Source organism: Ambystoma mexicanum, chromosome 2q, assembly GCF_040938575.1.
Source record: "Ambystoma mexicanum isolate Mex_15411 chromosome 2q, UKY_AmexF1_1, whole genome shotgun sequence".
Classification (NCBI taxonomy): Eukaryota; Metazoa; Chordata; class Amphibia; order Caudata; family Ambystomatidae; genus Ambystoma; species Ambystoma mexicanum.
In genome coordinates, this window is record NC_090924.1 from 1,292,087,629 (window position 1) to 1,292,105,876 (window position 18,248).

An 18,248-nucleotide genomic window follows, 5' to 3' on the forward strand; every position below is an offset into this window, starting at 1 on the left:
CTTGATTCTTTGGCTTACTTATTTCTTGATAGCAATGTCCAGGTTCTATATAATGACGGCTCCGCCTGCATTCTATTTACTGTTTATAGCTAGCCTATATGATGACTTGATCTGTCTTGCGTTTCAACGTCTGTACATTCTTCATGCTTCTGATTTCTGCAGAACATTTTACTGTGTAATCCCTCTTCTTTTACACTTTAAGGTTCACATGATTCTTTACTTCGCATTTTGCCTCTAGGATCCATACATTGTGTTCATTTAGTGCTTTAGGAAGTTGTGCTCTCTTTCTTATGATACCATCGGTCAATTTTCTTGGCTCTTTCTGATATACCTTCAGGGAGCTCCTCCTGTAGGCTGTCGTCAACTCGAGGTTACATCCAATTTGGTCGTCTCTATCGATACTGTCTTCCATATACTCGCTGTACTATTGGTACAATAGCTGAAGTTAGACAGGGTATGGTCTCATGGCTCCAATAAAGGGGAGGTAGGGGCGTAGGATCTCTGACAGATATGTACGTCTGCTCCTCTACATTCGTTTTCAGAAGTCTGTTATTTGGTGGCGATAGGCGCATTATTGTTACTACACTACGTTTCATAATGCTCTCTCTGCACTCATCCCGTAATGCACCCTGGTACGACAGTTGATGAGGTTTTAAGCTTAAGACATCATTAACTATTGAGAAAGCACCAACTTTTATTGGCTACCCTTAGCATCAGCTGATCACTCTCTGCAAGGATGACAAAGTCTGTAGGGCATGCCAAAGCTTTTAAAGATGTACAGTCTCTCTATGGAATCTATATCAAAAGAGAATTGATGGGGAAGACATTAATAGATTCTGTCTCTCTTATTAACGGGAATAGCACCAAGGCTTTGACTGTCATAACTTGATTGCAAGTAAGGAACAATGGCATCTGCACAAAGGCCAAAAGATTAAAAAACAATTCTAGCTCTGATTACGTTTACAGGGACTGTTGTGCATCGAAAAGATTGGCCATGTTCTTGATAGTAAGACCTAGCACAGAACCAACACTCTTGGAATTCAAGATCTCTGTCTAGAGTTAAAGCAGACCTATCATTCTAGCAGCTGTTTCCTACAGAAAAATCAGCACAATGCACTGTCCTGCATGCCTTATGTCTGTGTTGGCTGGCAATGAATGCTTAGTTCTTTTGAACATAAATGTATCCCAATGCATGTCCAGATTCCTCCCATAGAGGCTATTCATAAGAAGCACCTCAGCTTTGCACCCCTCGAAGGTTAGAACCTTCTGGTTGGTCAGGCGAAAAACCTTTATCTCAACACTGATCTGCGGGTTCATTGTCACTTTATATCATCTGTTTTTGGAACCAAGAATAGCTAGTTAATTCACCCTCTGTAATGCATCCTTGTCAACCAATTTGCCAGTACAGATGCAGATCTCATGTGGAAAGCCTTATAATGGCCCTATTCGAAATTCAAGATGTTTCAAAATGAGGGTGGATTACAAGCTGCCATACCTAGATCCACGTGGCCCAAATTTGCACTGATATCTTCCATCCAATTAAGCTATTGGTGACATTTACAGATATATTTGATTCAGGCCCTTGTCCACAACACTTTATAGTGTTAAGGGCTCCTTATAAATCTCTATACCCAGTGGGTTTTTAAAATGTGCTTTGTTTCTTATGTTTCTGTCTTTCCGGCCACAGCACACAGTAAAATTGAATTTCTGCTGACACGGGGAAACAGCGCATCAGCTCACCAAGGTTGAGAGATGATGGAGCCCACAGAAGCTAATTTGTTGCCAAGGGAAATCTTTCTCATGGGTGGAAAGCTACAGCCAGAACCCAGGTGCTGTCTTGCACGATAGGTTTCAAGGGCACTGCGCTGGGTACTGAGGGTCTGGCCAGCATATACAATAGTAAAAGAGGATTAAATAGGAGAAATGGAAATTCACCAATGGTTTCCCGCAAATAATTTTCAAACTATAGTTGGCACGATGCAAGGGAAGAGACTGGGAGGGATGGCACATGCACAAGGCGAAGGAGGAGGAGGGGAACCAATCCTGAAACTGGGATATGATGTTCCAGGCGCTGTAACAATGCCGGTGCTCGGTGCAAAACAGGGTCCAATTAGCTTGGAGCTATTATCTATTTGTGTGTCGAACTGTGCCAGCCAATTACAGCTAAGAGTTGTTTTGCTGGTCAGCTTAAGGGATGTAATGAAGGGGCAGGATATTTTACATCATGATGTCATGAAGGGGTCGTAGAGTGTTCTGTTCCAGGAAGTGTTTTCACCAATTAGCATTAAGTAATGTATAGGGTCCCTTAGAGGCTCAGTAATGCTGGCCAAACATTTATTTTGACCGGACCAAACTGCAATTCAGGTTTTGCTGCATAAACGGTGCCTCAGCAATGGGCATGGTTGAGAACCATTCACCCAGTTCATTCACGGGACTGTCTGAACGTATCCTCCCAGCTGTTTGGGGGGGTGGGGGGAGCGGGCAATAAAGGTGTGTTGTTCTTGCACAGTGTGTACTACTCTTCTTGCTAGTACTTTTTGTCCCTTTTGGATTACTTATCAAAAGAAGCCCCACTTTACACCAGGCAAGTTATTCTTACTCCTTGTGACCCATTTCTCTGGTTATCTGCCAGATATTTACAGTGCTTGAATAGGACAATGAAGCTCTAAAAATAAACATTTACATTGACATTAAACTTGAACGTTCTATGTTTATATCAGACATCCATAGGAAGTTGATCTATCTTCAAATCAGGTTTGAAGACATTTGAGAACATTCAGCCAAAAGATACCACATTAAACGCTAACTAATATACCAATTGAATGTTGTAGTGAAGAAATAAATATGTGGCTGTGTGCAGAAATGCAGCAGAATTTTGCTTGAATGTTTCAGCCTTGACTTTTTAAATAAGCCTTATTGACTCGTCCAGATTTTGAAGTGAATCGAGATGACAGAATAACGAATATGTTTGTTATTCGGCTGAAAAAGGTTTCGCTAGTAGGGCATGAGTTTCTAAATCGTTTTTCCAAGCCATTCCTGAGAAAGAAATGATCCCTATGATCACGAGTCAGGTTTTTTTTGTTTTTGTTATTTATACATTTCCCATTTTGCAGGGGAGTACTATCCTCTTCAGAGCCTTAATTAATACATGTTTTTTATTATAAGCCAGGAAAACTTCTGTATAGCCAAGGTTTGCCTTCTATTCTCATATTCAGCCATCAAATGCTTGAAACATCTTAATTTGCATAGGTTCTCTATTTCATGCCCAGTACCACCACCTCACAATGCAGGAAAAGGTTTGTGTAAGAAGGTTCCTCTCACTGATCTTATGTGTACACCAACCTGAGCCTGCTCTCGCACCCAAAGTGCCTGCACTACTGAACGGTTCTGAGCGAAAGGCACATGCAAGACACTCTGCACATTCCAAACAAGGCTGCCACTGGGTCATCTTCTGGCACATGGATGCCAGTGTCTGAAACAAACAGTTCTATGGCCCGTTCCCTGCTTCTTCCCCACTGCTGCCCCTCATTCAAGGCTGTTGGTGTTAGTGGGGTGCACAGAGTGTGTATTACTCATGTGTTTATGTACATGAAAACAAATGTTCTGACAGCCTTTTAGATGATGTTTCCCACACATTAGGTCGGATCTACAGTGCAAGAATATTAGTGCAACACGCCCACTCTGCAAATTCCTAATGTGAATATTTTAGGTTCATAGGTATACTTGGCTGCAGTTCACTTTAACTGTCTGCTGGAGTACTCCTATGATATTAAAACATGTTGTTTAATGTAAATGAAGAATTGTGTATTGATGGAATTTGGTACATCCGAGTAAAAACAGGTAGTTGCAATTAAGAGAACATATCTACATTATGTTACAGGCGTAAAGTGATGCTGGTATGCGAATGTGTCTTGGGATATGAGAAACCGAATTGTGCCTAATGTTTGATCATCAAACAGATGTTTACATGATGTACAAACATTTCACTTTTTTAATCGAAATAAAGCATAATGCAGTTTTGGCTAATATCTTTTTTCCAGGTACAAGACTGTCATGTTATCAGCTACATCCCAAAAGAGGAATCCAAGGAAAGCAGTGCTGTCCTAACAGTCGGAGGAAAAAACGTATCACCATTTTATGTAAGCTCTCTATTTCATTTAGAATGTTTTTCTAGTATTGTTGATGAGGGGAGAGGGGGGAGGGGTATCCTTGTAGCATTTTTACCACCTTGTGTGGCCCTTGCACATTTAAGTGGTAGAAAAAACAAAGTTTGTCAGATGCCACTTCTGCATGTGCACTTGTCTTTACCAGTGCAGTTTTGGCCCTCGTGCGCAATGTCCACGTGCTTCCTCACTGGTTGTTTCCCTTATGTGTAGCCTATCCAGGACATGGTGGGTGAAGGGTAGGTTTCTTTTCAAACCTATGCCTCATGAGCACTGCATACCATAAGCATTGCCCGTTTGCTTTTTTTCTTTTTTCAATTTCTACCCTTAAAAGAGGGTGGAAATGTGTTCAAATGGAATGCAAGACATATGCCCTTACAATGGCCCTCTGTCCCTTGCTCTGCAGAGAGAAGCACCCACACGGTTGGGGGAGGGAGAGGGAGACGGCCGCTTTCTGCGTCAGAAGAGGCATTCGCCAAAATTGAAAAGCTGCATGAAGAGGCATCCATGGAAATGGAAATGTTGCGTGCCTGGCCACACCCCAGGCAATGGCCTTTGAATTGCCCCAGTAGATGAGAATGGCTAAACCATGCAGTGCCCTGTTTACAAGCAGTATTCATGCATAGGGTTTGTTTTTCAATGAGTATTCATACTTTTCTGACTAGATGCAGCGTGCTTCTTTTAAATCCCTGCAGATTCACAATATGCATGATAAATTACATCAATTTAGCATATTTCATTTTAAACATGCAGCTTTCTGAAATGTCATACGTCAATTCTGCAACACAGTGCTATTTCACGTGTGATTTGCGTGATTCAGGGGGTCTGTAAAATATTGCTTTATCATTCACGCATGGAAAATGTTAAAGCATCTTCATCTAGTCTTTGACTGCCAGTCTGGGCTCACAAATGTTACTGCAGACTTTCCTTTTTGTCATCTGACGGGGAAGCATGTGAAATCTTGATAACTAATGTGGCAGCTTGACCAATGTTTGTCCTAAAAATGTTTTCATTTTGAGTTGGCACATGGTCGCTGGGAATTATTAACATACCGATGAAGGTACGTTAGAATATTGTACAGAAAGACGAGCTCAGAGAAAGCATACACGCAAATGAAATAGGGCAAAAAGAGAATTCCTGAATCGATTAAAATTGTGTTAACGTTTGGGTATATTTACATTTTTTGTTCAACATCTGTTAATGTTAGCGCCTCCATACCTGTGGGCTGTAGTGCGCTCTACAAATCCCAAAAATAAATAAATAACATAAATATTAATGGGTTATTGCATACAGTTACAAGTTACTTCATAAAATGAGCCTAACCCCCTTCTCTCATCATCATCATCCTCCTCCATCTCATGCTCACCAACACTCAATACTAATTGCAGCTTTATTTATTTATTTATTTATTTATTTATAGAGCGCACCAAGCCCTGTGGCACCTGGGCTCATCATCACATGAGAATCGTTTACAGGTTACGATAATTAACAAGTGGTTATATGCAGTGAGGGTTACAACAGTATATACATTGAGTTACAAGAAGTGAAAATGAAGTGACTGAAGTTACAAATGTAGGTACATAAGATAGAGTAATACAGTAGAAATTACAATAATACATACATTAAATTAGAACAGTGATGTGTGTGCAGTTGCAAGAGGTTACGTATGATGCAAAGTACAAGAGTAAGGTCATCAGGGTGACAGGTTGGTAATTCTCTTGCGTGGAGAGCCAGATTTTGGCATTTTTTCTGAGTGTGGGAAAGGATAGTTCAGATCTAATCATTAAAGGTAGTGAGTCCCATAGCCTGGTTGCTAATACCGGGAAGCTACTACCTCCTGCCTTCTGCTGTTTGAATCGTGGGATTTTAAGACAGTGTGACTGTGCAGCTCTGGTGGAGCGCTCTGAGATATTTCGAGAGATGTTTTTGGCAAGGTAACTGGGTGCTTTATTAGAGAGACACTTGTGTGTCAAGAATATGGTTTTGAGGGCAATTCTTTGACCGCAAGCCAGTTCAGGTTCTGTCTTGATGAGGAGATGTGTTCTGACCTGGCAATGTTAAGTGCTGATCTGATGGCGTTATTTTGTATTACCTGCATCTTATTCAGATTTTGTTGGTTAGTTCCCAGGTAGAGCGCATTGCAGTAGTCGATCTTGCATAAGACCAGTGCTCTGGCTAGTGTTATGCGGTTGGCAGTCGTGAGATATGATTTGCAGGCTGTAATTTACTTACAGATGTAGGCTGTTGAGGAAGCTATCACATTGGTTTGTCTAGAAAGACTCAGAGTAGAGTCAATGTAGATGCCTAATGTTTGTACAACCTTTGAGACATTGATGTTGTTGCCATCAATGTTAAATTAACTGAACTGATCATTAAGGTTATTAAGTTTGGATGGTGAGCCCAAGATGAGTAGTTCCGTCTTTTCATCATTTAGACAAAGACCATGCTTGGGCATCCAGGCCTGGATGATGCTAGAAATGTTATTCAGAGCTTTAGAGTCAGTAGCATAGTCACAAGTAAGAGGGATGAGTATCTGGGTGTCTTTGGCATAATTAGTGTTGGTGACACCCAAATAGTCAAGATCATCAAACTGTGGTTTCATGAACACATTATAGAGCGTGGGGGAGATGCACAATCTTTGAGGGACTCTGCATGTGACTGGTGCTGGTTGTGCGGAGGCCGAGGGTGTGAAGACCCTCATTGTTCTGTTGTTGAGAAATGATTGGATCCAGCTGTTAGCTTTGTCTGAAACGTGTGCTGCTGAGGTGAGGTGGATGCAGAGGACCTTGTGGTTGACTAAGTCAAATGCAGCTGACAAGTCTAATAGTATAAGGAGGGCTAGTTTGCCTTTGTCCTTGGCCGGTCAGCGCCGTTTTGCCGGATTGCCTATGTCTGAAGTGGTTATTTACTTCTAGGTGATCTTGGATCTGCAGGTAAGCTGCTCTGTCCAAGAGTTTCAGAAGAAACGGCACAGTGGTGATGGGTCTATAGTTTGCAGCTGTTCAATATTTAGCCACACTTAGCAGTCACCTTGATCAAACCATCACAATGTTCGTAGTCTGGTAGGACACATTAGATGAAGGCATTCCTTAATTTCTTCCATAAGAAAGTGAGACCAGATTCCATAAAATATTGCTTCAACTCTTTGAAATACACATGTTATTGATTTTAACGGCAAAGTACCACAACCTCTTCATCAGCGTCATTTTAGATGGAGGATCATGCTTGCGCCATAGCTTGGTAGCTTGGCGATATACCATTTCAATGCTAACAGCAATTTCAATATCTTGTTCAAATCTGGTGCATCATCTAAAGTGTGCTACGCCCCCTCATGCCCTCCGATTCCCAGGAGAAGAAAAGTGGGGGTGATCAGGTATGGGATACTCCACTATGACGTGTATGGCGGACCCAGCCCCCAAGCAGAAATCTTTGAGAGCTGTATACTATCACCAAATGTGGACGTACAACCCCTTTTCATTTTCATTGAAGTCCTTCCAACATTCCCATAATCTAGCTTGAAATATTTTAGGGGAGCACTTCCCCCTAGAACACAAACACGTATAATCTGGGGCAGCTAATCCAAAATGTCAGAAGTGCAAGAGATAAGGTACTGTGTTGGATGTACTGTGTGAAACGGTGAATGCTGGGATCCGGAGTGGGAGAGAGGAGCTATGGAAACGAGGTGAAATCATCCTCCAAGAACCATACAAGCATTGCCACTTAATGAGGCCACATCAAAAAAGTTAGCTGCGAGAGAGCCATGGAGAGAAAATCCAGACACATAAGAGAACCACCATATGGTGCATCATGTGAATGAATTATAGACATTCAGACAAAAGGGCAGTGCATCAAGGCACTTCCTAAAGGAGTCACAGAAAAGGTCGTGAACAAAGAACATCAAGCAGTTATTGAGGCGTTCTAGCCTTTCCAAACAGGAAACCTTTGTATGAAAGGGTTCTTAACATGCTTAACTTAAGCAATCTGGAAGCAAAGGTAAGCCACTAGCTATAGTGTGCTTTCTCATAAGTGCAGCTGCCCAGGCATATGGCTGTTATTGACAAAAGCAGTTGATGAAACAGACTAACAAGACTATAAACATTTGACAACCAGATAGCGGTGAAATAATCCATTCACGTGTAAAGCAAGATTGTGCACGTTTATTTTAACTATGATAAAATGCAAAGGGTATAATAGCATTAATATTGTCAAGTATAGACTACATATTTAATGGTCACTTATTTAAAATGCATTAATTGAATTGGCTAGCTCCCTATTGTGCAGTAATGATGTACAACTGAGGCCAGAGGCAAGTCTGGTGTCAAACGTTCCAATGGTCTCGTACCTACCCGCAAAAACAAATATTCGGATACAAATATTGTATCCTTACTAGAGCTCTATTGGGAAAGGATATATTTACTTGCAGGAAAGGAATATTCGGTTGTGGCAGAGCAGGCCCCATTAGGCAACCACATGAGCTTGATTAAAAAGGAAAACGCATGGCAGGGTAGCATGTCTTGCCTGGTGATTTAAGTCCTGTATATGTCTTGCCTGGTGGTTTAAGTCCAGTGCGAGTTGGTGTGAGTTAAGCAAATGTTAAACTTCAGTTGTCACTCCTGCAACCTAAAAGAAGTCCTTGGGTGCCGTGTTGTTTTACAGGGTTCATAGTAATGATTTCCCCACCCACCCCCAATCACTTTTCATCTAGGAAGGGCACATGGTAGGGCAGCTTGAGTGACTTGCACCCTTTCTTGTTCTTATGCTTGGCAGAGGAAAACACCCTCCATGACTTCAATCACTCTCCCCACCAAGTATGAGATGAATACTTGAACATGAAGAGCAATTGCAATTTTTACCCACTTCTTCATTTAATGCCTTATTCTCTTCCATTCACTTGTTGATGGGCATTGCCCGGGCTAATGTAAGAATTCTGTCATGTGAGAGAATAGGCAAATTTGCAAGACCGTGTGAGGGCCGTAGGGTGGCAAAATGCTGCTCAATGGTTTCACTCTTGTTGATACCTGTAGAATTTGTGCCTCTCCCTGACAGCAGTCATTTGGGAGCAAAATGTTTTTGGATGTAAGCCATTGCTTCATTGTGCACATTAAGTTCCTTTTTAGCACCAGTTAAAATGGGGGGCAAAGTGTGAAACATGCTCCGAGCTTTGGCGGGACGTACTGCATTTTCTGGATTCAATATAGTGTCTTGGCCCCAAGGCAACCATTTAGGTAACAACTTCTTGCTCCCTTTGTTTCCAGGGCTCCCCTGGGTGCGAAAGAAATTTTGGGCAGAGATTCCATCTGATGCTTGGATAATGTGATGGGTGGTGACGAGTGATCACACTGGACACCGTAGTGAAGATATTCAGAGTATTAGTGTGATTGAAATTTGGGTCAAATTACTCCCCTTTCCTTCTTTTGGTTCAAACACTTTATACTTAAGAGATGGTCTACTTATGAACTGCTCTCACAACACCGTGTCACAGTGCCCACCTTTTACTTGGGGAGCACACATGGTCTGTGGTGGAAAGCAGGTCTCTGAGGCATTGGCTCTGCGTGGTAGTGTTGGGTTGCTAGGCAGCCATGCACTGTTTCTTGTCGGGGTGCCAGAAAGCATCTGATGCATATACATCAGACAAAGATGTCTGGGTGCTCAGCACTGCTGCATGGAAAAGCATGCATTGACTCACTACATGGTAGGGCTGATGCGCCAGTCCAAATTAGTTGCCCTCCTTTGGACATTTAGTCACACATGCAAAGTACTCACCCCCAAAGTCCACTGACCGGGCTCCTGGGGGTTGAAACACTCCACATTTAAACATGTCATTCTTTTAACTTGACCGTGTTTTACTGCCAAAATTGTCCAAATTTTTCATTTTAAATTAGCTCGATCTTTGTAGCAGGTCTACCTTTTATTGTCTGTCCATTGATATGGGGTTCTTTTGATGTAGATCAAAAGACATACAGCCATATCTGGCTGCTCAAAGGCAGGCCCCTTTTCCCTATCTTGAGATGGCTGCACGAGAATTCGTCCTTGCGTTAAAAATAAATAACTGAGGCAAGTTACCTGGTGGGCAAATATTAGTATTACTCCCTGGTCACGAATGTCCTTCTCCCCATCCAGCTCACCAGTTACACTAAGGAAAGCCGTCACCGTTGACTGGAGACCCTGTAAATTGAGGATGAAAGGTTACTAGATTTTACTCCTTTCTCTGACAGCCACTCACCTGTTTTCTACTCCCACAGACACTCACCGCGCTCATCACCATTCATTCTCTAGCTTCCTGCTACCCACCTGCTCAGCAGAGTCTGGACATTCCCTTGCACCATTTCTGAAATGTCTGGTGACCTAAGCAAAAACCAGGTAAAATATAGAAAATGCTGCAAGAAGTAAAGCATAATGCAGTATAAAAGGCTATGAGGAGAATGGATCGCCCAAAATGTCTATAAAACACAGATTGCAAGCTCGGAGCTTCAATTAACACAGCTTCATTGGCATCCATTCTTGATAGTATTTAATTAGCACATTCTTTACTTTGAGGCTCTCCGTAATGTCTTGAAATTGGGGCATTTCTGTTTGTGGTGTTCCTGCTTCCATAATAACTTAACCTTTGGCTTACGCTTTTGTATTACTATCTAGTTTTTGTAATGTGTGGAATTTAAAAACAATCCTTTTCAATTTTGTGCCAAGCTAGTTTTGTACCCAGCAGTTGTTGAATCGGGGACTGACCTGGGAGGTAAAATCTGTGGGCAAAGATTGTTTGATTGCTCTCGCATCCCTGCACTTACAGACTGCTGTACTTGAATTGCTGAATTGACCCCATTGTTTTATCATCTGCAAATCCAGCTTGTGTTAGTTGAGGTGGTGCAAAAGAAGACTAACAGCAGAGTGCCTGAATTACAGGTACCAGAAGCCACTGAAATTATGATACTAGGTTTAGCTAATGTTAATCCGGATTCTGGCAAATAAGCGCCGGATATCCATTTTCACCAGCTGGGCTAGTAAACCTAAGAGTAATTCCCTCAGCACAGCAACATAATGACACTCCTCCAAAAGAGAAGCATGATGGCAGCCAACTGAGAAGGTAAATATTAAACCACAATAAATATGCTGCAAGAGAAAGACACATGCATCGGGCAATTATGGTACTCCTCATTGTGTAGTCTCTCATGCACCAAAAACACATAGCTGTAAAACTTGCTTGTTGTAGATCATAAGAGAAAGTCTTCATCTGAAGCTAAACCCATTAAATAATTTGACCTTATAATATGCATAAAGATTTTTTTATCAGAGAGACTTGGAAACATTTAAAGGTTTCTAAATGTACTCTGAGATAAAGCGCGCTTATTTGGGCATAGAATGTTAAAGGCATCCGCTTAACGATGAAAGGGAGTGAGCATGTCGTAATTGTAAAAGGGGCCAGCACACTGACTTAATAAGACATAAATGTGGAGAGTCCGGAGAGCAGCAACAATAGTGGAGGGAAAGATTGCGTGAACGAAAAATGCCAGACATCAAATCCCAATGATGAATGAGGAACACTTGGCAAATCTTATCTAGCAACAAAGGGAAGTAATACATGACACAATAACATAGTAGTTATAGGGGGCCCCTTTTTCCAATGAACATTTGACAGGTCGTAACGCCCCCTTGTTGTCCTTGTTCCTGCCCCCTTTGGATATGGGTTTGATTTCGCTTTGATATGGAATTTGATATCGAAACATTTTGATATCAAAATTAATTGATATCAAATTTTATATTGATTTGATATCCGTTTGATATAAACGGCTACATAAAGTGTTTTTGTGTACTTTGATATGGTTTCATATAATGTTTATATCAAATTGTTTTTAATATGGGAGAGCGCGGTGTGCTGTTGCTTGGTTGAGGGCAAAGTGATTGGTGTGGAGTTAGACAGCGAGTGTTAGGGTTTGGTGACGCGACGATGATGTGGGAGTGGGTGGTGCTGCGTGTGTGATAAGATAAGCTGGACCTCGGGCAGTGTCTTCCTGCTCCGGCCGAGATATCTGCCTTCTGAGTAGGTTTCCAAAGGTCTCCGGCGCCAGCCCTCTCCCGCTCACTGCCTGCCCGGTAAACCGCCTCCCACTGAGAGCAGTGCCTGGGGGGTGGGCTGTCTGTGTTATCTATTCACCTTCACAGGGGTGGCTGCACCTCACACATCAATTTGTGCAAGCCCTGCATTGTAACAATGGTTAAGGAGACCCCTCTTTAATAGAACAAGTAGAAGGGGCTTTGTAGTTCTTTTTCCCCTCATGATACTCATCTGACACCATTAATGATACGTAACTTTTAATGTCCCAAATTGTCGCCTTAGATTGTGTGAGCACTCGATACTCACCCCTGGATCTTTTGGCATTGCCATTTTGTCACGGCTAGTCTAATAGCTATTTAAAGTGTTTATCAGGATCTGTGCAAGTTCGGGGTCCTTGGGCATTATGGTAATGATAATGTTTATTTATATAGCGCCTATACACAGGCAAGTGTTTCAAATCGCTTGATATAATCATAAATTCCCCGTCATTTTAAATATTTGATATTATCTCTTTAGATTGTGTGAGCCCGCAATACTCGACCGTGGGTCTCCTGACATTGTTATTTCGTCACACCTAATTAAAATACTTGGTTAAACCCCTTGGGCATAACAAGAGCCCAGATTCATGGGCTGTCCTCTCAGCCCTGGATCTCTTGACATTGCCTATTCTAATAGCTATTTACATTTCTGGGTTTATCAGGAGATGTACACGTTCAGGGTCCTGGGGCATTATCAAATACTTGGTCAAACCCTCCCGGGCATCTCAAGAGCCCCAATCCACAGGCTGTCCCCAGTCTCCTAAGCTCAAATTCCATGGGGGGGGGGGGAGGAGAGTACGCTGTATTTCAGCTCGGCACAGAAGCATTCAATGAAACATTTTACGAAACACTTGGAGTTTTTTTTATATGAGGGAAAGGCATTGCCTGCAGCCATGCATAGACCTTAGATTTCGTGGGGGGGGGTGGGGGGGGTGTGTGTGTGTGTGTGTCAGTCAGTGTGTCAGAGTCGGCTATTTTCATGTGTCTCACACACACACCCTTCTCCTCAGCCCCACATGTTTTATAAACCCATTTCGTTCTAAAAACAAACATGCCTGTGTTTAAGACAGCACACAAGTTTTACAGGCCCATTTAACTATAGAAACTTTAGAAGCGCTTGAAACACATTGTGTATAGGCGCTATATAAATAAACTATCATATCAAGCGCTCTATAAGGCTCTACTAGCCTATTTTAAAAATAACAAAAGGTCACAATTGCACCCACACATTCACATTTCCCATCAGCGCTGGAACATTACACTTCTTTTGCCAGCTTCTATTTTCAATGGTTTCATGGGCCTTACATACATACATTCCTGGGCATGTCTGCCCCCACCGCAACCCCATGGCGTGCCTAAAACCATTCTTCTTATATTGAATCCAAATAAAAATATGTTGGCGATTTCCCCCTAGAATTATAGTCAAACTCTCTAAAACCCCTATCAAGTCGTGATGTAATTTAGTGCACCAGATTTATATTCATAAAAGTCTTAGCACCGCGTGACGTCGCCCAATCTGCATAGCTTTATATTCCATCGCTATCACTAACCCACACGCAGCACCACCCACTCCTGCATCCCAGCTGCTTCACCAAACCCTAACACTCTCCGTCTTACTCCTCACAACTAACTGTGCTCTCGATCAAGCAACAGTGCACACATGCTCTCCCATATTAAAAACATTTTGATATACACTTTATATCAAACTGTGTCAAAGTACACATACTTTAAATAGATGTTTATATAAAACGGATATCAAATTGAAATACAATTTGATATCGAAACATTTTGATATAAACAATTTATATCAAATTCCATATCAAAAAGAAATCAAACCCATATCAAAAGGGGGTGGGAATAAGGACAACTAGGGGGCGCTCCCACCTGTCAAAAATTTTACATTAGAAAAAAAACAGTCCAGTGCCCCTCCTGTAAGTGTCTCAGCTTGTATACACTTCTCAAAACATTGAAACCTATGAGAGAGAAATGGATTTACAAACCAACGATTTCCTCTTAAGGAGGCATTTTGGTTTCTGGCTTCTCCAAGAACTTCAAACACATTCTATCGCTCTCTCACTTTCACAGGATCCTCAATCCTACGGTTATAGGTCATTAAATCGATGTAAAAAACACCCATAACGTTTAGATGAACAAAGTTTAGACATTTACATCGTATATTGTTTCCCTGGCATGTTCTGCCTTCTACAGCACTTTTATGGCATAACAAGACATTCCGACAATATAAAGAAACTCATTTCCCACACCCATCATTATTAAATGCATCTAATGTATTTCATATTGTTTTTTATTTATGGAGGACACCCCCTTCCCCCAAACTCCTTTTCCTGACCCTTCGGGCCTCCCACCTCTTTAAACAACCCCGAATCCTCCTCTCAACGCCTTGGTATCCAGTCATATTATCGTTGCTAATCACAATATGAAGATGTTTTTTCAAAAGATATTTTAAAAAAACAATATTTTTTACAGGAAATATCACCAGATGAATTTCAATTGAAGAACAAGCAAGGCCTTTTTCCCAAACATACAAGAATCTGACGGCACCCATTCTATCCCGCTACACAAGCCAGCCCGCATAGGCCGGCCTTCTGCCTCACCTTTTTATAGTTCCCAGAAGCTCGACCCCCTCCACCCAGCAATCCTATACCTCTTTGCCTATTTTTTACCTGACGCCATGAGACAATAAACACTTTCATATTTTTACTTGGTTCGTCGTTGACCTATAGTGCACGCCAGTCATCTTGCGGATGACTTCTTCCTCATCCTCCTCAGGGGAGGGTGGCCCAACACCTTCTGACACACATCCACTCTAAGAGAAGGCTCTTGTTATAACTGGATATACGCGGTACAGTGCAAAGTTAGCGGCTGTCACTCAGTGATCCTAAACGTCCCAAAAGTGCTGAGCCTAGCACTCCCTATAGGGCATGATTTAGCATCAGGTCTCAGAATGTGCTGTTGCAATAGACTAGCCCAGGGAATACCTTCAATCAATGTCTGGTAAGATTTACAGAACAATAAAAAAAATAATGGGCTCAGTCCCGGAATTGGCATCACAGAGGCATCCTAAAACAGAATGCACGATAATACAGCATGAAACTTTCCTATTTCACTCATTTATTTTCCCTGCACTCGGTGGACGCAAAGAGATGACATCCCATGTATCACCAATCCTAACCCACAGGCATCACTGTTGGCATGGAGGATTTATAATTGTTTATCCAGTTTCGGCTACAAGTGGTGTCAGCCAGTATTTGGCGGTGCAACTAGACATGGACATAGCAACTGCACGGTGGACTGTTTTGTTAAAGTGCGTGATGCAAAACGAATATTCTTTCTTTAGCGTGCCAAAGGGAAGCCCATCTTGTAGGCAAGCATGTATAGTTTCAAGGTGGAGTCTTCTACCCAACCAGACCAGTGCAGTGTTATATGGCCTAGTGTAAACTAATATAACACCATCATTATTATAGTTTGTCTTTTGAGTTTGTAGCGCTACACATTATATTAGCGTTTTGTTTACAGCACATACACGATTGCTAAGGACTCTGCTGCCTGAATTCCTCTGATAAACTTAAACCAGACAAATCTTGTAAAATCCATTCCGCCTTGGAGCCAGAAAGGGAACACAACCAATAAAACGCAGAAGGTGTGTTCATTGATATACCTCCAGCAGCAGATCGATTTTCCATAATCATAGTGCAAGTCCCTGGACTGAAGGAGTTAAAGATGGAATCGTCTGTCATCAATTCACGAAGCCATGCAATAGATAAATACCACCAGAAAAGGCTCAACGATTAACCCACATCTTTTGTTGATGGCCGGATGGTTGAATTGGCAGATTGGTTGAATTGGAAAACTGTTAGTGGAGACTGTGTACTAGTATCTTTTAACAACCCAAGAGTGGTCGTTTCCTAATAAATAACAACTTGTCAGCAAATATTCATATTTCTAAAGCATTTCTTTTACGATTAAGCTCATATCCACGTGTTTGTTCTAACAAAACGGGTATCCTTTAGCCTCTGCATAAACTGGATAGACCACTGCTGGTCAACTCAGTAATGCTCATACACCTTTTTTCTCATTGAAATTGGTCTGAAATATTGAGCTACTTGGCGGATGTCGATAGACAACAAATACAATTAGGAGGGCACATGGGCCTTTGCACTGATTCTAGATCACTGGCTCCTGATCAATGTATCACATTTGGAGCATGTGAGGCTCCTTTTGAACAGTCAAAGATTATTGCCAATCTAGAAAAGTTTTGGAAGGTTGAGATAGAAGATGCAGTGCTAGAAAAGCCTCTTAATGAGGTGATTGTGGCAATATCGACTGTAGAGTGGTCCACAACTCTATTTAACATAGAGCTCTATTTGAATGGCAGGTGTTAGATCACAAGATTAGTATGTTTTAATTGTCCAAACACTAATATTATGAGAATCAAGTTACTTGGGGCAAGTTCACCATATATCTTTGCAGCTCTTATTCAATTTCTTAAATGATCCATGATAATAAGGAAGAGAAGTTTGCTTGAGATGGACATTTTATAAACTGGACTATTAAATGAGTGGACATTTCTTTTTTGGTACATGCTTTGTCTCGGGAGGATAGCTCAGGGGGCCATGAGCTCGCCTTGGAAACCAGACGATGCAGAGCAACACAGGTCAGCGATTAGAAACCTCTGGATATTAAGCGCGTTATCAATAACCAATTATAATTATGATTTACAGGGGAGAACTGAATTATGTCCTTTTGTATTTTGGGGCGATTATTTTATTGGATATTAATTGTTTTTGTGTGATGAATAATAATGGTGTGATTTTATCCTATGTACATTTATAGGATTGATATTAATTAATCTTTTATAATGCGCTCAATACCCGAAACCAGTTTCTAAATGTGGGACTGCGAATCAAATGTCTTGCTTCCAAGACAAGCGCGTTGCCCCCGACCTATACTCCCGGGCCCGAATATCCCGAATAAAGGATATACTGACTTCTACCATTTTTCTTATTATCCTCAACAGTGTCTGTTGGTGACAGTGTGATCATTACAGTTTTTACATGTTGAGTCGTGGTATAGATTTGTTTTGAATGGGGTTGCAGGGCTTGTTTTCATGTACCATTAATTTTACCATCGATACTTACGTAAAATGGCTGCCAAGAGCTCAGTCGCATGATGAGGGAATAGAATGTGCGCTCACATTTCTTGCATAGGCACTTGCCTGTATACTATAGAGATTCAATTTTGCCATTTTCTTGTGGGGGTTCATCCCCTAGGTGCACTTTATGACTGTTAGCAGGCACAAAATGAGGCTAATGCACTTAACACGTGCACATTTATAGTTTGGGGAAAGGGACCCCGACCGTGATTTAAAATGCATACTCTGCTACTTCAGTTGAATCTGGGCTGGTTGCACACTTGGCCTGTGCCACTTCCATTATCGGGAAAACGTTTCCCCATCGTGATCCTCCACATAATGTACAAATTGCTTTGTGCCTCTTATAACCTTGCACTAAATAGACCTTAGGCAAGGTGGTAGGCTATGCTGAAGGGGTTTTTTGTTTGTCAATGCAGGAGAATCCATATGAAATAGCCCACTGTTAGAAAGTTAACTCCTGGTTTTATTTGCAGTCTCTATAGTTGGCCAAAGCACAGTATGTTTGAGAAAAGAAAAGTAAATTAGACTGAAGATAGCTTGTCGCCACCAGCTCAAAGAATGGCTACACAGCGGTTTTCCAAGTTAGGAGGCTCATTTTAAAGAACAGTTTTATTTTCCTTCTGGCCGACTGATAGATAGATTGGATTATCGAAGTGTGACACTCGTGGCAGGCTTCTAAATGGCTTTCCAGGAACATCCATTTGAGGGAGGAAAATCTCGCCAGACTGCTGGTGATTGATCTATTAGTTTGCATTGGTGAAAGATGCCACCTCTCCAATTTTGGGTTTAAATGTTGCTCTGGGTTTTGTTGCTTGACTTAATTT

General features: G+C 41.7%; 1 protein-coding gene across 1 annotated transcript in view; it reads left to right on the top strand.

Annotated features, from left to right (window-relative positions):
* MRPL3 (mitochondrial ribosomal protein L3) overlaps positions 1-18,248 on the top strand; it is a 440,961-nt gene that overhangs the window by 99,754 nt on the left and 322,959 nt on the right. Inside the window, exon 4 of the mRNA XM_069648722.1 lies at positions 4,041-4,139. Within this exon, the coding sequence (XP_069504823.1) occupies positions 4,041-4,139 (99 nt within the window). The remainder of the gene's footprint in view (positions 1-4,040; positions 4,140-18,248) is intronic.